The sequence below is a fragment of the Coffea eugenioides genome, chromosome 3, assembly GCF_003713205.1.
Source record: "Coffea eugenioides isolate CCC68of chromosome 3, Ceug_1.0, whole genome shotgun sequence".
NCBI lineage: Eukaryota > Viridiplantae > Streptophyta > Magnoliopsida > Gentianales > Rubiaceae > Coffea > Coffea eugenioides.
Window position 1 is genome coordinate 6,139,231 of NC_040037.1, and position 25,794 is coordinate 6,165,024.

The window sequence follows — 25,794 nt, forward strand, 5'->3', positions numbered from 1 at the left end:
ATGGCTGGAGCTATTGTCTCGCTTGTTCTGCAAACGCTTGGAAATATGTTGAAAGATGAAGCAAGATTCTTGTCGGGAGTGACGGATCAAGTTGAAGAAGTCCGGAGAGAGCTAAAGCGAATGCTCTGCTTCCTAAAAGATGCAGATGCCAGAAACTGCAAAGATGAAACAATTCGCAATTGGCTGAGGGAAATCAGGAGTCTTGCTTATAGGATTGAAGATCTCGTCGAGACGTTTGCTATTGAAGTTGCGTCCAGGAGATCATCAGGACATAGAGGTGTCAAGAAAGTTCTTAAAAGAGTTTCCGGCACATTTGCTGAGATTAGATCTCTTCATAACATAGGAGTGGAGATTACCAAAGTCAAAAGTGATCTAAGTAGCCTCACTGCAAGTCTCCAAATGTATGATGTGAGAGCTATTGGTGAAGCAGAAAGCTCAAGTGCAGCGAATGATGATCGAAAGTTCCAACAATGGATACGGCAAACTTATGCCCATGAGGTTGAGGATTACTTCGTTGGAATGGAGGATGATATAGCTAATTTGGTGTCACTAGTAATTGATGATGACAAACGCCATCGTGTCATTTCTATATGGGGAATGGGCGGTCTTGGCAAGACAACTCTGGCTAGGAAAGTTTACAAACACATTGCCGTTCAACGGAGTTTCGAACGTTTTGCTTGGACTTGTGTAACGCAAGAAGGTCAAATGAAAGCCATTTTACAGGATCTGTTGATGCAGCTTCATCCCCAAAAGCAGGAGGATGTCAAGTTCATGGGACACAGGCAGTTGGTCCAACAACTTCATCAAGTGCAGATAGAGAAAAAATGTTTGGTTGTTCTTGATGACATCTGGAAAGTGGATGATTGGAAAAGCTTGCTTGCGGCATTTCCTGTTGTTGAACGGGACATCAAAGTTTTGCTCACAACTCGTAACAGGAATGTTGCAAAAAAAGGATGTCTCTATGAGCTTAAATGCTTGAATGAAATGGAAGGCTGGGAGTTGCTACAAAAGATCGCTTTTGCAAGAAAGCGAGCAGGTCAGCATTCATGTCTTAGTAAGGTGTATGAATATTAATATTACATGGATTAATTTTTCTTGGGGTTGATGGTTAACATAAAACTTGGATCTATGTGTGACGAAAGTAGCAAGATTTAAGGGATATGGCAATTGAGAAGACAATTCATACAATTTTGTAATGCTAAGTACATAAAATGCTATGAGATCAGCTAAGAATAACATGTATACTCTAATTAATTCTATGACATCTTCTCAGGGATATCAGCATAATAGATGGAAAACGTATGATCTATCATGAGGGAAAGGGTAAATCAAACCAAAAATATTAGATCATCACATGGGGAGTACTAAACTTGCAATAACTGATTATGTGTCACATTTGCCTTTCAGATTTGAAGATTGAAAGAAATCTACAGGATGTTGGGATTGAAATGGTATCCAAGTGTGGAGGCCTACCATTGGCTATTACTGTACTAGGAGGAATTCTCAAAGACAAAAATTCCTTCAGAGAATGGCAAATGGTGAATAGATACATTGGTTCATATCTAAGCAAGGTGGAAGACGACGAAGAGAGAGATGGAGGATCGATTGCCCGAGTCTTGTCCTTAAGTTACAATGAGCTGCCACATCATTTAAAGCTATGTTTCCTCTATTTGGGCAATTTTAAGGAGGATGAGGACATAAGACCACAACATCTGTATTTACTATGGATGGCAGAAGGCATGGTTTTGAAAGAACACCAAAGAAGCGGAGAAACTCTGATGGAAGTTGCACAAAGATACTTGAGCGAATTAGGCCGCAGATCAATGGTTCAATTGAAACTGCACGAGTCCTCGATGTCCAGGAAGTTTGTCTCTTGTCGCCTTCATGACATGATGAGAGACTTGTGTTTGCAGAAAGGCAGAGAAGAAGAATTTGTCAGGGTTGTAGATTTTCAAGGTGTGCAACCACAACCGTTGCTGCATTCATATTCTCTCACAAATAATGCTCACAGATTAGTCATCCATGCTCAAAATGAGGAAGATGGTGCTGCTACGGTAAGCAGTGCGCTAGAGGATTGTCAACAATTGCGCTCGCTGTTTTGCCTGAAAGCAGTTGCTGGATTTTGGGAACCGCAAATGCTCTGGCCACAGGGTGTAGTCCTAAAAAATTTCAAATCTCTTAGAGTTCTAAAATTTGAAGGATTTGATTTTGATGGGAAAAAGCTGCCCATACAATTACCAAATTTGGTCCATCTGAGGCTTTTAAGTTTGAAATTCTGCAAATTGGATGAATTGCCATCAGCAGTAGCTGACTTGCCCTTGTTGCAGACCTTGGATCTTGAAGTGAAAAATGAGATAAAAATCCCAAATGTTCTGTGGAAAATGAAACGATTGAAACACTTATTTCTTAGTTTCAAACACTCTACAATGGATGAAGGGGGCAAACTGCAGTTACATGGGTTAAGCGAGTTGGAGACCCTCTGGGCATTAGATAGTAAGACGGATGAAATTGCTGATCTTTTGCACCTCGAGAATCTTCGGATACTCTATGCAAAAGTAAATGATGATGAAAGCCTTCAAATTTTGATGAATCGGATCAGCCTGAACTGTCCAAACTTGAGGGAGTTAGACCTTTTCATAGGTGACTGCAATTTTATTAGTTCAGAACAAGGGCATGTTCTTTTGGAGGAGGTGCTTCTTTGTAAATGCCTTCAAAGTTTGTACTTTGAAGCACAATTGAACCAGTTTCCAAAATATGACCAGCCATTCCTACAAAGCCTTGTTGCATTACGCTTGACAGACAATTATATGGAAGAAGATCCAATGGAAACACTAGCGCAGCTTCCTCAGCTGCAATCCCTCACACTGGGTTATAAATCCTATATGGGTGATTTCTTGATTTGCCATGAGTCTGGTTTTCCACAACTTGGGTCTCTAATTCTTTGTAGGCTACCCAACTTAGAATACTGGCGGCTGGATGAAGGATGTATGCCCAATCTTTCTCATCTGGAGATTTGGTACTGTGAATTACTAGCTATGATTCCACATGGACTAAGGTCTGCTCTAGGCCTCAAAGAGCTAGTGATTGGTGGTATGCCTAACGAATTTTGTGACAGGGTCAAGGTGGTAGATGGCCAAGAAGGAGCAGATTTCTACAAAATCCAACATGTTCCTTCAATTTCTATCCACTACGATCAGTGAAGTAGCAGCAGGCTGTCAGGTAACAAGTTTCACGAATAGTTGTTTTACCAAGAAACATTAATGTGGTACGGAATAGTTGCAATCTGTTTAAAATTGCTCTTGATCGAGTACAAAGATGGTTGGTCCTAGTCAGCTGTGATCTTTTAATTCTTTATATTTCTATTACAGACGAGAATCCTTAGCTTTGGTAGAAATACAAGCTCAAGAACCTCAAAATGAAGAGAGTTCAGATTCATGCTTCTGCAGTCAGCTTTTCCAAAACAGTTAATAGGCAACAGCGGATTTATAACAGACCCAAGGCACACAAACCTGTACCCAACAACAGCCATGAAATCTCCTATTTTGCGGCACATTGTGTCTCAGAATACTTCAGCATCCCACTTAACTCTGAGGAAAACTAAAGTGGTATTAAGCAAGAAACAGCAACACGCACTAACTTAAGCCTGAAGGAACACAACAGAAGGACACACTAGCCTAAAAGAGAGCAAGGGATCAAGGCATCAAGAAGCTAGCATCCACTGGATTCAACGTCTGCTTCAAGTTATCGTATTCTGCAATGACGAGGAGCTGCGCAAACAGAAAAATACAGTGTGTTTGGTTGAGTACGACCATTTAGTTTGTTTCTGTAGGCTAATTACTCGTAATATCGTTGTAAAAAAGAAAAGTCAGATGTTAATGGCTCTGAGAAGAGGTGCTGCAAATCTATGGCTGCCGGACTGACAACCAAAAAGGCAAATTTATTTTTTTTTAAGCTCTGACACCATCAGCCCAGCAGCGGAAAATTTTTATTTTTTTTATAAAGTCCCTGGCTGCTAGGCTGACAAGGCCCGGCAGCCAGGGACTTTATAAAAGAAATCTGCACAAAACCTGCTAGATGGATTCTTAAGGGAAAAGGGGTTGAAAATATTCAATTACTACTTACTACTACTAGTATTTCATCCATTGATTTTATCTCTCTAATATTTCAGCACCTTTCCATATAGTGAATTGCTCTACTAGCTGGTGAAGGCACCGGTTTTCCCTGGCCAAGTTTGCATTCTCATTTGCCAGTCTTGATTTTTCAGCACCACCATAAACTAATTATCAACTTTATTTCACCACCACCATAATTACAACTAACTTGCATAATAAAGTGAATTGCATTAAACTAATATCACTAGTTTCGAAATTAAACTATGCTAATTACATTAATTTTATGTATTTTATTTATTAAATGCAGCTAGTGTTTCAAATACTTAAATTGCCCCGACTAAATGGCTACTTAATCAAAACTCAATATATGCCTCGTCAAATACATCTAAATTCATTTGATCGAACCTCTTAAAATTAATTCATTCAACTAATTAAATCACTAAACTAATTAAACTAATCATATACTAAATAACATAAACTAATTATCAACTAACTTGCGTAATAAAGTAAATTGAATTAAACAAATAACACTAATTTCATTAATTAAGTTGTGCTAATTACATCAATTTTATGTATTGAATTTATTAAATATGCCAATTTTAACGGATCAATTGCAATTAAAAAAATTTAATTGCAAAGCACTAGGATTTCCATTTTTTTTTTTGGGTTATTGAAGTTGGCAAGAAGATTTGGGATGAACATAGTAATAGCGGATAAGCATGGTAATAACAGTTATGCAATGGTGGATGAGTATAGTAATAGCAGTTAAGTAAATATGAGAGTATGGAATATAAGATGATTGTATATTATTTTATCATACGAGGGTCAAATTAAAATAATGACATTTTTTTAACATCAAACCCATTGTTATACTATATCTTAAATATTCTTATACTATATAAGAATGAGTTGAAATCAAAGAGGGGTTTTGAATTTCAACCCCATGGATAGAGACATTTTCGAAACGTGGAATGATGTGGAGGTTTTTTTTAACTTTGGGTACAAGTGATGGTAGCATGTGTTTTGGTATGTTTATGAAAATCTCTTCATGTTTATACATTTAAAACATTTATTTGTGAAAACATGGGGTATTTTTGGAATATGAGATTATTTTATAATCGTTTTTGCATCGGGTATAAGTCATACAAGCTTATGCATTGGTGTAATTACTTAAATGGTGTCATAGACACATTTACTTGAAGTGTGGTATTTATTGTGCAATTGAAATGAAGACACATTACTGTAATCTTAGCGCTTGAGGATATTCAGTTGTTTTTGCCATTTACATCTCAATTAAACTGAAGAAAATATGGGTATTTAATGAATTTATGCCTGAGTATTGGTTATGGTTGTTTGAATGCCTTCTTCTTTGCATTCTTCGTCTTTTTTCCTTTCAACTTTCGAGATTGGGTTATTTTTGCTGCCTTTATACTCTACGTTCCAAAATGGTTTTCAGGTGAAACTATTCTTGGTGGTTTAAATTGAGATGAGTTTTGTTTCTTAATTTTATTGTTTATGTGGGTCATTTTGGTGGTGTGTAGCGTCGGGTGATTGCTTCCATTGTAAAATTTGAAAATTGAGTTGCGTAATTTAGTTGTAATATTAAGATTTTCCCACAAATTTGGTTGGTCTATGTAATTTGAATGGTGTGGTTATGATGTAATAGTTTTGGAGCAACTACAAGAAAAAGTTTTCCCGAGGGTATGTAAAATAAGGTAAACTAAAAAAGCACCTTAATTAATTTAGTTATGGTGTGTTTTCTGCTGCATGTAATAAGTGATTCATATATGTAATGCAGACAATATATTATTGAAACCTATGCTGTGAAATATTATCATTTACTCTAATATTTCAATCTTATCTTCATTCACCGACTCTCTCATCAGGTTAAATACTTTCAAAACTCCACAAAATAACAACACAACCACTAACAAACAACTATCTTAAAATTCTCTTTAATCATAGGCACCTAACACCCGCGCAATGTGCGGGTACTTCTTCTCTAGTTTTTTTTTACAAATTCTACAGTAAATTATAGTAAAATTTTAGACAAACGTTCAAACAACTCATTTGCCAAATGAGCCCTATGAATCACTTCGCACGAATTCTTCTTGAACTACAAACTTTGAAGGTAACAAGCTATTGAAAATCTGGAAGTTTGTAACATGATATTTCCATTAGGAGTTTGGAGTTCAAAATCAACATTGTCAATTTAATCATCTATTTTTTTCCCTTTCTCAATTTTCCTTTCTTGATTTACATATTAAAGGAGATAGTGCACATTATTATTTTGTAAATTTATTTGGGATAAGAACAATCTATACACTGTAATTCATTAAAGATTAATGAGAATATCAAATATATCATATATAAAAAATTCTAAAGTAATAACAAAGACAAGAGACATGTACATCATCTTAAAGTATGAAATCAAAGATTAAATTGCCATAAAAAATTACCAAATTATAACTAAAGTCTGATGTAATACAAAGGGAGAAAAAAGTTTATAAAGAGGAGTGATACCTTATATTTCTAAATGCATGATTTCTTTCATGCTAATTACTAGGTACTGAAACCTTCTTAATTTCTAACAATGCATTCCCATATGTAAAGTTGATCATGAATAAAACTTAGATTACCTAAAAGATAACATAAACAAGTTTTTAAAATATATGTTTTTCATTTAACACAGATAAGCATTTTCTAACAATAAAATAAAAGAAAGAAATTCACATCTCTACATGTCATGTTAGTTATTTAATTTTCTTTTTTTTCTTTGCATTATTTTTAAATTCTGCTTCTATTCTAAATGCTCACACAAATTGATAAAAAAAAAATCAGATAAATCATACTTCACTTCAAAAGTTATTTAATGAAGGCTCATATAATAGAAAGTGATTTTACATAATATACTCCAAAGTGATTGAGGTAATATTAAGATTTAAAAGAAATTTGGATGAGAAGATTAATGGTCTCTAGAAAAAGTCAAAAACCAAAAGGAAGATCAAAGGTTGAAACCAAAGTTCCATTTCTTAGAACTAATTTTAATTTATTACATTTGATTGATTTAAATCATATACATTTCATGGTACAATTTGTCCCTTTAATATATATATACATATAATTTAAAAATAACTAATTCAAAATATCATTATAATACACACATTTCAACAATAACTAATTCAAATTTTATTTCTTCAGCCTAAAAATTAAACTACTGTCTACTAATAATTTCACCCACGTGCAACACACGTGCATATTATTAGTACTATACCTATAATACTTTGACTTGCCTCTAGATGCTACATACTTGTATGTTTTATATTCACGTAAAGAAAGAAATAAAGTTCCCAAGCGAGACATTCAATACTTCTTTTTTGCCAGGGTGCGGATTAATGTGGTATTGTTACTTCCATTAATCTGATTATTCCTTTTATAATCGGGAAGGAAGACGAAATTGCTATTACATGGCTTAAGTGAATTGGAAACCGTCTGGAAGTAAGATGAAATTTCGGGTCCTTAAGAATTGTCACGTATTCAAATACTTTATGCAATAGTGAAAGCTAATAATAATGATAGCATTAGCACACTAGTGAAAGCAATGGTTGTTATCTTCTTAAGCATCGATTGGACCTACTCTGCTGGAGCGCTGTGCGATTAGTCGGGGGTGTAGACCCGGATATCACAGTGATGACAAAAAAAAAAAAAAAAATTAGCGCACTCATCAACGTCATCAGCATGAATGGTTGAAACTAAAGCGAGATAAAACTTTTTATTGGTAACTGTGATTTTCTAAGAGGAAAAGTTTCATCAAGTCGAACGACTTGAAATTAGTCATTCCCGAACTCTTAGACATGCCCTTCCCAATATTTGAGTCAGGACAACTTCTAGAATCATCTCTTGCCATGGAAATCGAGCACAAACCCTCTTCTATGAAAAATTTCCAGAGGATCCTTGACGAGAATAACTCTTACCAACAAAGAAGTAAAAGAGAAGACTCATCTAGACTTTAGTGGAAAGAAAATTTTCAATGTTGCTTCATTTATTAGCATAAACTCAGAATTGTCAGTCACCAGGGACAAGAAAGAGATCTGTAGTCCCCCCATTGATCAAGAAAGGTGAAGAGTTGAGCAATCTCTAAACTGCTCAGAAGATGCACTAGGGAGCTTTGGTCAATGAGGAAATCGATCCGATCTCCAACTTTCAAGTTACTCTCTTGTACTACATCAGTGACCACAATCAATCTCGAGTTTTTGCTGATGGTTCAACTCAGAGACATGGCGAAGGAACGCAAGCTCAAAAGGTATTCTAAACTTAACAAAAGTGACTTGATCAAGCTTCTCGAGGAGTCACTTTAGAGAAGGTCGTCTGATACTGCTATCTACTTCCAGTCATTTAGTTTTCCTTCTGATTCTAGTCATTTAGTTTGCTCTATTTGTGATCCTTCTCCTGCTTCTATTACTTTGATGTCCATTTTTGGTGTATGTATCGGGGTCCAAATTGTATGCATGCGTGTGTGTTTTTTTATTATACTTTGATGTTCATATTAGTACGTGTCAGGGTCCAAATTTCTGCCGGGAGATTTTCAGTTTCATGAATTAGCATCTTTGTTTTAATAAGTATTATTACTTTCTCAATGCTAGCTCTATTTTTTTTTTTTTTTGAGTTTTAACAAAAACTTTTCCCTACAAAGTATGAAGATTCAATATCTACAAGCTAAATTTTCATTCCAGAGAATATTCTTATATGACTAAGAAACTGTATCTTCTTTTCTTTTCTTTGTTTCTTTTTTTTTTTTTTCAATAGCATGTTCCAACTCGCACATATGGCTTCAGTTTGCATGACAGATCCTGTAAAACAAAAGGCTAAAGAGTCTTTTTTAAAAAAAAAAAAAATGAAAATGACAGCAGATGCTGATATAACGAATTGGATAGTCACTCCACAAGAATTGGTGGCAACGGCATTTCCCCTGATAATGAAGCAAGAAGATGCGTGGCTTTCTGATTTCAAATGCTTATTTAGAGAATCATCTTCAGAGCTGTTCAATAACACGACCAAAGAGGCAAGAAAGCCATTGAAGAAGGATAGACAGGAACCAATACTGTTGAATGAAATGCAGCATACTGAAGGAGTTAGAGCAGAACCATTCAAGTCAAACTTCTTGAAATCAAGGATTCCCAAACTCCCAGACATGCCCTTCCCCATATTTGAGTCAGGATTACCTCCAGAATCATCTCTTGCTATGGAAATGGAGCACAAAACCCTCTTCTATGAAAACTTTCAAGAGGATCCTTGATAAGAAGAACTCTGTGAACAAAAAAGTAAAAGAGAAGACTCATCCAGACTTTAGTGGAGAGAAAAGTTTCAATGTTGCTTCGGCTGTTAGTACAAACTCAACTTGTCAGCCACCAGGGACAAGGAAGAAATCTGTACTCCCCTCAGTGATCAAGAATGGTGAAGAGTTGAGCAATCTCCAAGCCGCTCAGAAGATGCACGAGGGAAGGATGAAAGCTTTGGTCAATAATGAAATCAATCCGATCTCTAATTTTCATACAGCGAATGGATTTGGTATTATGAAGTCTCTCAAGTTACTTTCTTGTTGTACATCAGTGGCCACAATTAATCTCAAGGTTTTGCCGATGGCTCAACCCAGAGCTATGGCAAAGGAACGCAAGCTTGAAAGATACTCTAAACTTAACAAAGTGACTTGATCAAGCTTCTCTAGGAGTCACTTTAGAGAAGGTCGTCTGATACTGCTATCTGCTTCCGGTCATTTAGTTTCCCGTCTGATTCCAATCATTTAGTTTGCTCTATTTGTGATCCTTTTCCTGTTTCTATTACTTTGATGTCCATATTGGTGTCTGTGTCGGGGTCCAAATTGCGTGCTACATGTGTGTGTGTGTGTGTTTTTTTGTGATCCTTCTCTTGCTTCTATTACTTTGATATCCATGTTGGTGTATGTGTTGGGGTCCCAATTTCTACCAGGTGATTTTTCAGTTTCATGAATGAGCATCTTTATTTTAATAGGCATTATGACTTTCTCAATGCTTTTTTTTTTATTTTGAGTTTTGACAAATTTTTTCCCGTACAAAGTATAAGGATTCAATATCTACAAGCTAAATTTTCATTTCGGAAATGATTCTTATATGACTAAGAAACAGTATCTTCCTTTCTTCTTTTTTCAGAACATGTTCCAGCTCGCATATATGGCTTCGGTTTGCATGACAGATCCTGTAAAACAAAAGCTGAAGAGTTCTTTTCAAAACAAAAGATGAAAATGATACAGATGCTCAAATATCCAATTGGATAGGCACTCCACAAGCATTGGGGGCAACGGAATTTGCCCTGATAATGAAGCAAGAAGATTTGTGGCTTTCTGATTTCAAATGCTTATTTGGAGAATCATCTTCAGAGATGTTCAATAGCACAACCAAAGAGGCAAGAAAGCCATTGATGAAGGAGAGACAGGAACCACAACTGTTGAATCCAATGCAGCATACTGAAGGAATTGGAACGGAACCATTCAAGTCAAACATCTTGAAATTAGAGAGTCCCAAACTCCCAGACATGCCTTTAACCATACTTGACTTTGAGTTAGGACTACTTCCAGAATCATCTCTTGCTATGGAAATGGTGCACAAACTCTCTTCTATGAAAAATTTCAGGAGGATCCTTGACAAGAATAACTCTACGAACAAAAAAGTAAAAGAGGACACTCATCCAGACTTTAGTGGAGAGAAAAGTTTCAATGTTGCCTCGGCTGTGAACATAAACTCAGCTTGTCAGTCATCAGGGACAAGGAAGAAATCTGTACTTCCCCCATTTGATCAAGAAAGGTGAAGAGTTGAGCAATCTCCAAGCCGCTCAGAAGATGCACGAGGGAAGGATGAAAGCTTTATTCAAGGAGGAAATCGATCTGATCTCCAACTTTCATGCAGTGAATGAATTTGGTGTTAAGAAGTCTCTCAAGTTACTCTTTTGTACTACATCAATGGCCACAATCAATCAACTCAGAGCCATGGCAAAGAAATGCACGCTCAAAAGGTATTCTAAACTTCATACAAGTGACTTGATCAAACATCTATTACTTTGAAGAATGTCGTCTGATACTGCTATCTGCATCTAGTCATCTAGTTTGCTCTATTTGTGATCCTTCTCCTGCTTCTATTACTTTGCTGTCCATATTGGTGTATGTGTCGGGATCCAAATTTCTGCCTAGTGATTTTTCAGCTTCATAAATTAGATTCTTTGTTTTAATAAGCATTATTACTTTCTCAATGTTTGCTCTATCTGATCCTCAATAAAGAATGACTAGTAACGAACGAGAAAAAGCATGTTGGTTTTACTATTAACCGATTAACTAAGATATTATATCGGGAAAAATGCACTTTTCATCCTCAAAGTTTACGGGGTTGACCAATTTCATCCTCAAAGTTTAACCCCAAACATATTTCATCCTCAAAGTTCCGTAATTTTGACCAATTAAGGACAATTGACTGGAAATATCCAATTGACCGTTACAACCAACGGTTTTACCCAACAAAAAATAGGTAAAACCGAATGGAGCTAACTTTAAAGGAACAAATGCAACGGACGGACGAAAAGCTCCATTGTTGTCCTTTTTCCCTCTGCCTTTGAACCCCAAAATTTTTTTGCCAATCTTTGCAGCTTTAAACATTTCATCCTTAGAGCATCTGGCAGTGGAGCTCCCTGTGCTCTCATTTTTGCCTAAATGAGGAGCAGAAGTTCTGAAATCTCCAGTGGTTCATCGACTCCATTCTGCAACCGTGGGTTAAGAACAAAAATGAGCACCTGTTGGCGCAGCGAGAATCCGGGAAGAAGATTCCTTGGTTGCTCTCTATGGCCGGTAAGAAATATTTGTCTAAAAATGTTGGTCCTTCAATGTGTTAATTTAGCTAACTAATTTCTTTGAAATGTCATTATTGTTATAGCAGAGACCCGAGAGATGCAGGTACTTTGAATGGGTTGATGAGCCAATTTGTCCAAGAGGGAGAGTTCTCATTCCTGGTTTGCTGAAAAAGATTAACAAAATGGAAGAACAAGTTGAAAGAATGCGTAAGAGGGAGAAATTTTTTATTACGATAATTGTGCTTTTGGTGGTTTTGCTAGTACTGAGTTGGAGCAGTAAAGGCGAGGGAAAAGTAAAGGGAGGCAAGTTGCTGCTAACATTGGAGTGATTTTGCTAAAATTGCAGAAGAACATTTTGAAGCTGCCTGTGTTTGTTATTGGAACGAGAGTTGCATTTTTCCCTTTGAAGTAATATCCAATTGCAGGGTATAGAAAGGGACTTATTTTGTTTGTACAAAGGCTCCAAATGAACTCTGCAATTTATGTAAAATGTGGGATTTAGGAAGGGAAATGTATTTGGCAACAATGCAATTATGAACTCTGCAATTTATTTTGTTTGTAAAGCTATGCGTTGAGTGTAAGAAAATGGTCCTTGTCAAAGTGTTGTTCATATCATATATATAAAATGGCCATGAATTGATAAATCACATGTACTGATAATACAAACAGATGCAAATAAACCACGTTGAAAAACAAATGCAAATAAACCAAGCTGGCAACTAAGCTGATAAACCAAGATTGTCCCACATGTACTGATAAACCAAGTTGAAAAATAAATGCAAATAATACAAACAGATGAACATGAAAACAGCTGCCATATATGTATATCATAACTTCAATACAATTAAAGTGCATTCCAAATAAAATAAAGCAAACTACATGACTGTTGTTGAACATGGGTCCATAAATGAAATAAAGCCAGCTATCACATTACAGCCTGCACTTCCATCATTACTAGGCAAGGCAAAAGTTGAAACAACAAAAGTCATTCACTAATTACAAAAGCAGCAACTTGGCTTGAACAAAAGCAGCTTGGCTTGAAGAAAATTCAGCATGTTGTTTCTCCTATCACAGTAGTTTCTCCTTTCCCTTCGATCTAGATGAACTAGGAACACTTAAATCCGCCTTGGCAGCAGCAGCAACATGCATATGAACATCTCTAATTCTGAAGGGCATCTGTACTTGTTCTTTAGTTTGTGTTCTGGCTTCCTTGGTGCTATATTTCACTTGAGACCTTGACAGCCCAAACACTTCGTACATATCCTGGTCTACTTGATCTGGGGCAGAGGATGTTATCTCAATCTCAACCAGTGGCTCAGCATCCTGTTGATGTTCAGTGTTTGAATCATCATTACAAACTGCAACTGTAACTCTTCTTGTACGTCTATGTCTCTTCTGCACAAAACAATGAGGTAGCAAAAGTCAAATTGCATAAAGACAAAAAAATCAAAAGATGTAGCAGGTTTTTCTACCCTTTTATTTGAAGTGGCAGCAGCAGGTTTCTTGGTTTTCTTTGTTCCCTACAGTTTAAAAGGAAAACATGTCATTTATATACCAAATAACAAAGATAGCTGTAACAAGTCATCAAAACAGCTTACAACTTTTTTTCCATCTTGGCTAGCTGGATTGTTGGTAGAAGCAGCAACTTGGCTTGAACTAATATCAGTTTCTGCAACTGCAGGATCTTGAGCATCTTTGAGAAGTTTGCAGGATCTCATATTATGTCCCCTTTGATGACAGTATCTACACTTGTTAATCTGTTCCACTCTTGTCACCTTCTTCTTAGTTTTTTCCTTGGCTTGTTGAACCTCCTCTGCACTTCTCCTTCTCAGCTTCTTAGGCCTTCCAGGTGCTCTCCCATATAAGGGTGGCAAAGGACCTTTACAAACATCAGTAAGCCCCCATTCACTTTCTCCATTCATGGGACACACTGATCCTTCATAGCACTTCATATATGTCTCCACTGTATACCATTTTGAAACATATAGCAGAGGATCCTTTTTAGCCATCCACAATGCAGCAATGGCATGGGGACAGGGAATACCTGTTAGTTCCCATTTTCTACAAGAGCATGTTTGTTCCTTAATGTTCACTGCATATTGGTCATCATATGGGTAACTGACTTCATAAAGATCATCATTTGACTTGAATGGAAAACAGTCAGGTGCTCTATCTATATTTTTCTGCATATTGTGAAGAATTCTGGGGCAGTAAGGATAAGTCTGCCACTTCTTTTTGGCCAGATCCCTATTTTTTTGCATTCTCTGCATCATGTACAACCGTATTGCTTCAAACATCTCAATTATTGGCTTCTCCCTAGCATCAAGAATTTTGCTGTTGAAGCACTCACAGATGTTATTCAATAACATAGCACATTTAGGATGAGTGCTAAAATAAGCTCTGCTCCATTGACTTGGTGGTTTGTCATCAAACCACTTGGCTGCCTCTATATAAATTTCAGCCATTGCTTCCATTCTGCTAACGAATTGGGCTGGTGTTGTTGCTTTGGCAACAGTCCATAATGCTCTCCCCAAACCTTCTTCTTTGAACCCAGCAGATGAAAAGTTATTGTGCAAGTGTTTCACACAAAATCTGTGGGCTGTATTTGGGAAAATCATATCACATGCTTCAGTTAGACCTTTTTGTTTGTCACTCATTATTGTCTACTCATAATCCTTTTCAATCTTCAAATCTTCTTTCAATAGTTTGAAGAACCAGCACCATGAGTCCTTACTTTCACCCTCTGCTGCAGCATATGCTATTGGAAAAATGCCATTATTGGCATCAACTCCAACAGCTGCTAGCAAAACTCTTCCTACTGATCCTTTCAAAAAAGTACCATCTACTCCAATAAACTGCCTACATCCAGTTAGGAAACCATGCTTCACTCCAGCAAAACAGATGTACAGCCTCTCAAATCTGTCTTTCCCTGTTTTTGAGTCTCTAAAATCATCAACAGTTTTCATTATAACAGTGCTACCAGGGTTGGATCTTAGAATTTCATGCATATAAACTCCTAATTTGCTGTACTGGTCTTTTTCACTGCCTTGAACAATTTTCATTGCTTTTCTCCTTGTCCTATATGTTTGATTTTTTGTGAAGGAGCACCTATTTTCTTTCATTACTGTCTTCCTAAAATACTCCAAATCTAATTTAGGATTACACCTAAACTCTTCACAGTACTTCTTAGCTACCCATCCAGAATGCACAAGAGGGTTATCATATGTAAAATCACATGTGTGATTATCTTCAAATGTTCTTATTTGAATAGTTCTATCCCCACTTAATTTTCTAGCATATATAACCCAATTACATTCACTATTTCTGCATCCAACCCTCACCCTCACTCTATCTTGTTTCACAAACTTACAAGGCCTGCCTTGTTTCACACTATAATTATGTACAACAGTCTTGAAAAGTTTCAGACTTGTAAAGGACATGTACAGCTCTAATTTTGGATTGTCAATATGCTTAGGATCAAAAGTACGAGACCTCAATTTAGACTCTTCATCATCAGACTCATGAATGTTTTCAAAATCAGATTCAGAATCAGGAACCTGTTCTGTTTCATCAGAATCAGGAACCTTCTCTGTTTCATTCAAAGGATCAGGAACCACATTTTCTTTCCTGTGATTGTCTACTTCCAACCATTCAGCATTTTTGTCAACATTATCATGAAATATACCATCATCAGCATCATCGCCTATTTCATAATCTGAATCAATAGCTGAAAAAAAAGTCTCATCACTTGCGTTGGAATCATTATCACAATTATTAGCAGCACACCTTCCTTGTCCTTCATCCCTAATATTATTGTTACCATCACCATTTTGGAGTTCATTTTCTGTCTCATCTACCTCATACGGATCATAACCAAGTTGTTGCACTAGAATTTCATGAAAAGATACTTCAAGATATAAGTTAACTTCCTTAGTTGGCCCAACCTCCCCCTTAACATAACCATTCAACTCCCTACTGCTTTTTATCCTCCTAAAGGTGTTATTTTTCCAATCATAGTACACCTTATGACCATATACACCAACACTCTCAGTTAATCTATCCACTTCGAAAACACTTAGACCTATACTCTCAACATAGTAAAAAACACACAAATCTCCACATTCGTAATGGGGATCAGGAGTATATGAAATGAGGCCTCCATGGTGACATCTTAATGTAATAAATGTGCTGCCCGTTTCTAGTTAAAGAAAATAATATAGATCAAACTCTTTAGGAAAAAAAAAAGCTTCATCATTTCAGCACAACAAACTGTTGACCCACACAAAAACTACCAAACAAGGACCACTTGCACTTTTTCCATACACATGGTCAGATACACATGGCCGGCAAAATATACCAAGTGTTATTGTTTATTAATCACTCTCATCACAAATTTATAGTCAAGCGGCAACTATCATCAGACATAAGGGACCACATTCACACTATAATAATCAAAACAAGACAAATTTTTGGATTTATTTATACCTCATGCAAATGGCCAGATTTGAAAAAAAAAATAGCCGTAAATTGTAGTGGGGAAAAAGTACAAACACAAGGGACCACATATCAGGTTTCCTTCTCCAAAAAAATAGATATCTTTATGCAATGTAGTTGTTGATTTTGGGTATAAATACCGTAATTTGGAGGTGGACAAATGTGGAGCTCTTTCTTCCGCAATGCCATTTTTTTCTTCACCTAAAATGTTCCACGGATGCCGTCTATGCCTTCCTTCTTGCCAGCAGATGCTCGAAAAATGGATGAAACAATTGGCAAAAAAAATTTTTAGGGCTGAGAACGGAGAAGAAAGAAGGAGAAGACAGGAGCTTTTTTCCTTTTGCTATTTTGTGTTTTTTGTCCGTTAGAAAAAGTGGATCCATTCAGTTTGACCCGGTTATGTTGGGTATAAAGTTGGATCTGACGAATTGTGCTTCTCACGTGCAAAGTTCCGTCCCAATATTTGATTTGTCCTCCAATTCCCGTCAATTGTCCTTAATTGGTCAAAATTACAGAACTTTGAGGATGAAATGTGTTTGGGGTTAAATTTTGAGGATGAAATTGGTCAACCCCGCAAACTTTGAGGATGAAAAGTGCATTTTTCCCTATTATATCTGGTACTATAGTTTTTTTTTGGAAGTCAGTTTCTTTGGATTATCGACAAGTGTAACTTGCCAACAATTACTAGATAATCTTAAGTGTTTCTCATCCAACTTAAGTTGTCATAGTTGTCCTGAATTCACAATTAATCTTGGTTAAGTAATTGAACCTAGTCAGCTGTCGTCTTACTAATCTTTGTTATTGCATTTCAAAATCTTAGAATTTAGGTTTCTATCTGAAAACCAATTCGTAATGAGAGAAGGGTTCAACATATTATAAATTTAGCCAGAAGATCTTTTTTTTTTCTCTTTAAAACTGATAATTTTGATGGTCCTTGATCTTCGGATGATATACAAGCATTGGTAGCTTCAATTAGGTCAGTTTACCGAGAAGTTACTGGAAATTGACAGCTTCTTGTTTCAAAATTTGTCGACTAATTGGATTTTATGACTAGTAAATGATGAAGATTTATCCCTTTTTTTTTTGAAGATTTCTTTGTGCTTTGATATACATTTCATAAATTCAAGGATTTTCTCCTCGTATTGAGCTTGTATCATAATGCTTTATGTTGCTATGCATTTTTAGCTCTGACATGGCAAAATAATGGCTTGAACATGAGGATAGAAACCGTCAAGTTGAAGTGGATAGATTTGGCTAGCAATCGGCACTTGGCAGCCTGAGTTTTAAAATGGAAGAATCAAGCTAACTTATGTATATTTATAGATTGATTGAACATACAAACGTCAAAACTCATATCAATTGTGAGCACAACTGTAATGGCAGGATGGAAGGCACTAACGCCAAGTATACAACAACAACACACCAGGAGTCCATTGTGCAAGAATTAGTAGAAACCTCGAGAGCAGACATGTATGATGCATGAACTGCAGATCTCCAGATGATGACCCTCCAAACTCCTGGTGCACATGCGAAGTTTGCCATCAAGGGGAGAGCTCTGATTTCTTTTCTTCCTCTATATTAACACAACTACTGTTTTTTGTTCTTGGAGAACGTGTAAAGTTAATCAAACTCAACTTATCCCCTCCAAGCTCATTTGAGAAGTTAAAATCATTAAGCTCCATCTTAGATGATCAATCAAAAAGGGTGAAACCTCTTTTAATATAGTGCAGACATGAAAATGGCAATTGAAGGATATTTTCAACTTGCAAAGATGAGGACAGAAGGGAGTTGAAAACCATATTCCTGCTGCAAGCTTTTCCAAAACCTCTAGAGACAACAAGGGAGGTATTACACACCCAAGGCACAGAAACTGTGTATGCCAACCCACCATGCAAGCTCCTATCCCCCAGCAATACATCTTTATAGGCTCTGCACACGCTAAAGACATACTTCCCCATTGGCAAAACGGAGAAGACAGGTGAAACAGATGTATCAACACTCAAGTCTGTATCTGAATGAAGGTTCAGGACTACTGTTCCATGCTCAGGATGCAGCTTGTTTGCTAGAGTTTTAAGAAATGGGGAATGTGGGTCCCATAGTTTGTGAGGAAAGATGTCGTCACTGTCATAGGCATCAATGAAAACAATGTCATACAGGGTGGTTGTCTCAGAAATGAATTTCTCAGCATCTGACTCGTATAATAGGAGTCTCTCATGAATCCCTTTCCATAATACTTCATTAACGGGATCAGGCTCTGGGCAAGCACGTTCCCCAGACATCATCATTACTGCAAATGGTGGGAACCCCATTGCTTGAGTTGAGGCTGAAATAACAAGGGGATCAATTTCAACTATGTGAACTACGGCACCTGAAGAAAGCATGAAATGCAATGTCAGTTTCCTAAAATACAAAGTAACAGATGGCAAGAGAAAAAGACCAATCCATTTATAGCAATCTTTGCAGTTCAGCAAGATCAAGATTGCAACCTTTTCCTAACATAACCATAATAAGGCATCCAGAACACAGAGAGAGTGAGAGATGCAGACTTGCACACCAGCAGAAAGCAAATTTACAAATGGACCATCAATAATTTACATCAGCATGAATGCAAGTAGAAAAACTTGTTACATGAGTTTGGAGGATACTGGACATCTGAGACCTCAAGGCAAACATTTTCTTGTCTAACCTTCAATTTTACTGGCCATAAAGAGAGGTATGCTTCCCCCACCATGACCAATGCATAATACATTCATGATTTTCTTCCCACAAATAGCACTATTGAGATCAAAGTTGCAAGATGAGATGGTAACTAACCCAGCGGATATCATGCTCTTCACATCTGCAAGAAACTTCTGGTATAAGCATCAAGCTAAAGCATACAAACATTTTAAATTAGTGAATTTTCATAAACAGTTATCAATCAACATGACAGGTAACTAAGACATCATATCCCAGTTAGTTAAATATAAACAAGTTTGAAGCAGTGAACTACAAACATGGTATTTAGCTTGAGAGAAATTATGGTGACATACATCCAGAAAAGAAAAAGAAAAAGCAAGTATTACATGGAACAGCCAGACAATGTGGCTGCTGCATATAGAAAACAGAAGCAGGATCGGACTTCTCATAAGCAGCCATGATTTTAACCGTGCTTTGTCGAGTATCATCATTAAAGTGAAGAGTTCGCCATTGATAACCAATAACCTTGAATCCATTGTTTTCACAGAAAGGATGTATCTCAGCAAATCTTTGCTGAAGCCAACTCTCTGTTTTGTGCCAGTATATGTTGTCCTGCATCCAATTTTGAAGCCCTTTGATATTCCTAGCCAAGTAAGATATAAAAAACTTCTTTCTTCTAGACACTATATACAAACCATGCAATTGATGTGCAAAACTCGTCCAAATTATCAAAGAGAAACTAAAGTTGGGAGCAAGAGGGTATATTTTATTTTCTTCTACCATCTAGAAGCTATGCACCGAGAACGCTTAATCAATGCAGTTCAGACAAATAAGAAAAGTTTCCAACTTTGTCCCTTCCTCTATCCGTGAAAGGGGCATAAGTAGATGCAGCAACTCATTGTCATTTGAAGGCATATATAAGAAGAAAATTTTCATTTGGTTGGTGATAGAGGACCGAATTCTGTCCAACAGCTTTTGTTTCCATAGTTTGATCAGTGACTTTCACTGGTCAGAGAATTAAAAACAATTCAAATTTTCCTTCACCATTTACGCTTTATCCTCCTAGTTTCTTCTAACAGCTCGGTTCCTCATAATTGATAAGCATTAACTCCAAAAATTGCTTCTATTTACAGATATTAGGAATGCAAAAGTTGTGATAATAAAAACATTGGTAATCTGAAATTACCAATACATACGCAATCATTCATCTACGAGAGCCAAGATAGTCTACTTTTATACCAAACTCATTCGAAAATACTCTTCTTCAACAACAAACCCATATATTTCATCACGACAATATTTTAAAAAAAAAAAAACTTCAGACAATTTTGATACAAATGCAAGTATAGGGAAAGAAGGTAGAGGGGTAACTGAACTGGTTTGGAAGAAGGGTAAGCTAGGACGGAGACAACACCGTTGCCTTTGTCGGAAACTGCTCGGAAAACCGTTTGACCATCTGAACCGGAGTCGGTTCCCCACCACTCAGAGGAGTAAAACCAGTCGCCTTCATCTCCAATATAGCGACGAATTGCAGTAGAAAAACGGCGGAGATTGGATGACAAGCTTGATTTTACTTTATTAATCATTGACGAATAAAGAATCGAAGACATCCTAATTGCAAGTTTAAGTAATTTAAGGAAAGATTAAAACCCTAGCTAAAACCCTAAAGAGTTTGGGGATTTTGTGCTTTCGAAATCTTTAACAGTAACGGCTTTTTAAGGTTTAAAGCGGTGAATAGCATAATTGTTTTTTCCTTTTTTTTCCCATTTTTTTCTTACTACGATCTAAATCAAGGAAATTCAAAATTGTCATTATATATATATATATATATATTTCGTATATTAGTACAATTTCAAGCTTCATTTTGCGACAACAACTTTTATTAAAGTATTACAGTTTTTTTTTGAAAAAAAAAAAGTTAGGTCAATTTGGTTTATATCAACATATGCTTAACCTAATACGAAATTAGCAATAACTAAACCAATTTGGCTTTTTGTATTAACAAGTGCATAACTTTTGGTTGTATTTTACTTCTTGTGATCAACTTTGTACACAGTTTAAGGATTTTGATTTTTGACCAACCAACAAATAAATCTTTTCATGATTACCCCTTAATTTAGCTTCACATTTTGTTTGTTGCTTCTGAATTTTGAATTTTATAATGATTTATTAGAGTATTTAATATTGAAACATAACTTTAATGCCCTTTTTGAAAATTGAAAAAGGGTAAAATTGGAAGGTTAGCCTTTTTTATTTAATGACAAGTAATTTGAGACTGGCTAGAATAGATATCAAGATTAATAAAATAGGATGGAGGGAGTACTACACAAACATAAGTCAAGCCAATTTGTTCATGATTCAATACATTATTAGTATTAATCAAGTAATTGCTGACATTAACACGTGGTTATTGGACACAAATAAGAAGAACAAAATTTCCCACTTCTTTAACAAGACTACATCATAATTTATATTTTATGGTACAATGAGTAGTATAATTAGACTTTCTAATAATAAAAAATAAATCATCATGTTAAATAAATAAATGATTAATCTTTTATATACTGATAGTACATGTACTAATAGAGTTAGATGCATCTTATATATGCAAAAAATTAGATTTTAAATTTTAAATCTCGATTAGTAGTCATGCATTCACAGTGTATACACTGCAACATATAGAAGATTAATTTTATAAGAAAAATTTTCAAAAAAATAATCATAAAAATTTTCATAAAATAAATGAATTTTTCAAAAAAGCACAATCAACCAAAAGGAAAAGAAGCTAGTTTTTTACATTTCTCTAAATTATAGTAACAAAAACAATAATAAAAAACCCAAATGGCTAGCTTTTGTCTATTTTATGTCCTAAAAAATTTAGAAAAATAAAAAGAGATTAAAAAAAAAAAGAGTTTGTCTATTTTATTTGCTCCACGGGCCACATATGTTATTATAGCTGACCTTTGCGTAACATAAGAGTGTCGTAGAAGCACACTTTTGCAACGAGTCCCCATCCCACCCGGCCAACTCTTCAACTTCCACAGAAACACGTTGCCAAAAATACACAAGAGTTGACCCGATCGTCAATGTCCATCCGTCCCCCCATTTCCAAAAGAAACGCAAATCTGATTCATCCAACTCGAATTCTCAATTTATCAAACTTTCCCTATGGCCCATGTGTCTTAATTACTTGTCCCATTCCCACTTCTAAACGAACAAACACTGCCTAGAAGAGCCTAACGTTTGACTTGTCCTTTTAGTATCTAATAGTACCAACGGTAACCCCCCAGGCCCCAAGAGATCATTCTATGCTGCTTGCTGACTTTTAAGCTTTTTTTTGTATCAGTTGTCGAAAAAAGGCATAAACGAAATAATCCTTCAATTGCAGCGCTTTTTTTTTTTTTTTTTTTTTTTTTCTTTTGTGGGTTTCAAGAATTTTGTGTGAATTCTTGTGACCCAAAATTGAAAAAACTCTCCTGATCACTCCTGAAGCATCTGCAAGCAGAATAACAAGTGGGTATCTTGAGCTTTTGATCTTTTAATTTTTGGGTTCTTTGTGGTGTTTTCTTTGTGGTGCAAAGGGTTGTCAATTGAATTCCCTTCTGTTGTTTTCTTCTCCAGTGTATCCAAAAGTGAAAGTGAGGGAACAAGAAGATTATGATGATCAATATGAGTTTGAGACCAGGTCTTTGCAGTCCTTGAGGACTCCTGAATGTTTCTCTTTGAATGACTTCTCTTCTCCAGGTAAACCACTTGATTTGTTTACTTTCCTGTTCTCACTCCTGAAGAATTTGTTTTTGATGTTTTTGTGTTTGTATTGTTGCTGAATTTCTTTTGTTGTTCTCTTCTTTTACTTCGTCTCAGTTTGTTCCCTTCTTTTACTTCACAATTGAAAGAATAACAACAGAAAGTTTCCTTTTTTTCCTTTTGTTTTCTGATTTGCATCCTGAGCTCCTAGATCAAATTATATGTTGTTATTTTACGAGATACATATTCGATGAAGTATTTGGCGCGATCGAGTGAACTTGCCTATGCTTCTGCTTGGAGCAGTATATTTATCATAGCACTGACAAACTTTGTGCACTCTTTGTTCATTAAAACCATGGTATTCTAGCACTGGAGAGAACGGCTTTCATTTAGTTAGAGAAGTTTTATCTGATGAAAGCCATCTACTTAAAGTAAACATATACATATATATCAAAGAAATGAAGGAATAAATCTATTGAGAATTTTCTTTAGGACCTTGAATAGTTGAGTGTTTTACTTTTTGAGTAGCTTCTTATGCTAAGCCCTTGTATATTCTGTATTGTTGACTTTCTTTTTTTTTTTTCCTTTGGAATGTGAAGACAATTCCCCTACATCTGTTGTGAGAGTGCCTCGATTTGATAGCTCTACTTCAGGTATACCTATTGTCTCTGTGTGTGCAAAATCTCATTCTTAGCCCGCTAGTACCTGCAGGGCATATATTTTATAGTTATTGTATTGACTTAGTATCCTCACTGGTGATCAAAGGAGCAATTAGCAACAGGAAACAGAAACTCTTGGAAGAAAACAAAACAAATATCAGAGCTAGTCCAATTCCAAGACCACGTGCTGTCTTGTCCAGTCCAGGTACATCCTTTTTGAACTTCTCACAGAGCCAATGCTGGAAAGCTGGAGAAATATGTTTTATTTACATCCAACGTGGCCTGTTGAATCCGAAGAAGCTGTATAAAACCATATTATGCAGTGAATTATGTTTGAAAGGAGGGCCTCTGGAAAAATGCATATTACTGTCTGGAGAATAAACAATGTGTTTTCTGTGGCTTTGAGTAATCTCATCCACGAGTGAGTGAACTTTCTTTTCTGTGGCTTTGAGTGCTCTCATCCACGACCAAGTGAACTTTCATCTAATGTGAACATCACCCTTTTCTTGGGCATGATATTGACTAAGAGACAGTTACAACAGCGGGGATGTGACATATGGGGAACTCTCCTATGGTTTGAATCATGGATAATTACTTCTATGTAAGCGATAGGACTAAAGGGGGATTCTTCTTTGATTAACGCCACTAATTCTATGTCATTTTAGGCCACTTTCCGGAAATATTAATATGGTTTCTTTTCACTGAATATCCCCTCTTGAATCCCCATAAATCTGTATAAAACTAAATTATTCAGTGAATTTTGTTTGAAAGGAGGCCTCTGGAAAGGTACATATTACTCTGGAGAATGAGTGATATGTTTTCTTCGGCTTTGAATTCTCTTGTTCACACAATGATTGAACTTTCATCTAATTGAAAATCTCCCTTCTTTTGGGCATGACATTGAATTAAGGGACAGTTAGAGCAATTAATAGCTAGGGATGTGACATCTTGGGAACTCGCGCAGGGCAAAATCGTGGATGATTAGTTTTATATAAGTCACAGGACTGAAGGGGAACTCTTCTTCTATAATTAATGCCACTAGATCTATGACTTTTAATGCCACTCTTCTTTATGGATGACTCCTTTTACATTGTGTTCCTTGTTCTGTTGTGAGCACAAAATAGTGTCTGACTGCTGTTGCTGTTGCAAAACAAATATTTGTTGGATTATCTCAATTTCATAACTGTATGTCGTTGAGTTAAATAACTGGCCTTAATTGTTCTTGTTGAAATCCTAACATGTCAACCTTGGCCTATTTTTGTAATCTTTCCTAAAATGAAAAGAGGGGAAAAAGGGGATTTCGAAATGCTCATATTAATGTTCTTTGCACCTTTAGGTATGACTGTGATTGGAGTAACAGATCTTTTCTAATATCGACATTTAAATGTGAAGGTGTTTGGAAGATCTGTTCCTACCAAAGCTTAAGCAAAAGTGAATGAGTTAGAGACGTCATAAACTGGTCAGAGATGAAAAACAGTCATTTTCTAGAAGAATATGCTTGCATCTTCTAATCTTTTAGTGTTTATTGTATATCCTTTTAATCGATAGGTTAAAACTTAGTAGATGAATATGTCCATTTGGCTTCCTTTGCATCAGGTTGTTCTTGTTCTCATATAGCTGCAGTCTGTGATAACTATTAACTGGTCAAGAATAACTGTTTTGATCAAAGGGATCATGACTCAAACCAACTGTAAGGGAAGGCATCTAATAGTTGCAGAAACTTTGGAAGACAATCAAGGACATTGATTCAAATATTTCATGCTTTTCTCCACCCCTATGTCTCAAAAAAATGGGGACAACTTTCTATCTGAGTTGTCCCAAAATGAATGCTTGATTTTCTACAACAATAATTCATTATCTCTATTTTTCGAGAAGCACATTCTACTTATAAATTTTTACAGAACATGTAAATCTTTTAAAAGTCGTAGGTAAATACAACGAGCTTTATGTTATCCAACACAACTCAGACATATGAGATCACAAATCCTCAAGCTTGACCTCCCAAGAGGAGCCTTTTGCTTTCACTGCCAGGAGCAGATGCTTCTATCTACACTTTTTTACCGCTTAGCTCCAAGATGCTGGTCCGAATTAATCTTTTGCAATGTTGAATTCTGGTTTATTGTTTATGTTTGGGTTCAGATAATGATCAAATGATTGGAAGCAAAAACAGCCAAAAGGTGAAACATAGTACTTGCCAGTCATGAATAATGGCAAAGCCTGTTTGAGAATAGACA

General features: G+C 36.0%; 3 protein-coding genes across 4 annotated transcripts; 2 read left to right on the plus strand and 1 right to left on the minus strand.

Annotated features, from left to right (window-relative positions):
* On the plus strand, positions 1 to 3,200 carry LOC113765863 (putative disease resistance protein At1g50180). The gene is made up of 2 exons (XM_027310110.1): positions 1 to 1,036; positions 1,408 to 3,200. The coding sequence occupies exons 1-2, from the start codon at positions 1 to 3 to the stop codon at positions 3,198 to 3,200; spliced, it is 2,829 nt and encodes a 942-aa protein (XP_027165911.1).
* A 14,625-nt stretch (positions 3,201 to 17,825) lies between these two features.
* On the minus strand, positions 17,826 to 20,817 carry LOC113765624. 2 transcript variants are annotated; one of them, XM_027309863.1, is made up of 4 exons: positions 20,531 to 20,817; positions 19,541 to 19,766; positions 19,162 to 19,314; positions 17,826 to 18,843 (listed from the first exon to the last, which is right to left on the minus strand). In XM_027309863.1, exons 1-4 carry the CDS (start codon positions 20,762 to 20,764, stop codon positions 18,167 to 18,169), a joined length of 1,290 nt encoding a protein of 429 aa, XP_027165664.1. In that variant the 5' UTR covers positions 20,765 to 20,817; the 3' UTR covers positions 17,826 to 18,166. The 2 variants fall into 2 exon arrangements, with proteins under 2 accessions (XP_027165664.1, XP_027165663.1); XM_027309862.1 differs by having other exon boundaries at positions 19,508 to 19,766.
* A 1,744-nt stretch (positions 20,818 to 22,561) lies between these two features.
* LOC113765864 lies at positions 22,562 to 25,764 on the plus strand. The gene is made up of 5 exons (XM_027310111.1): positions 22,562 to 22,667; positions 22,776 to 22,898; positions 23,501 to 23,554; positions 23,667 to 23,765; positions 25,700 to 25,764. Coding segments are annotated over exons 1-5 (342 nt in total). The 5' UTR covers positions 22,562 to 22,666.
* The last annotated feature ends 30 nt before the right edge of the window (positions 25,765 to 25,794 follow it).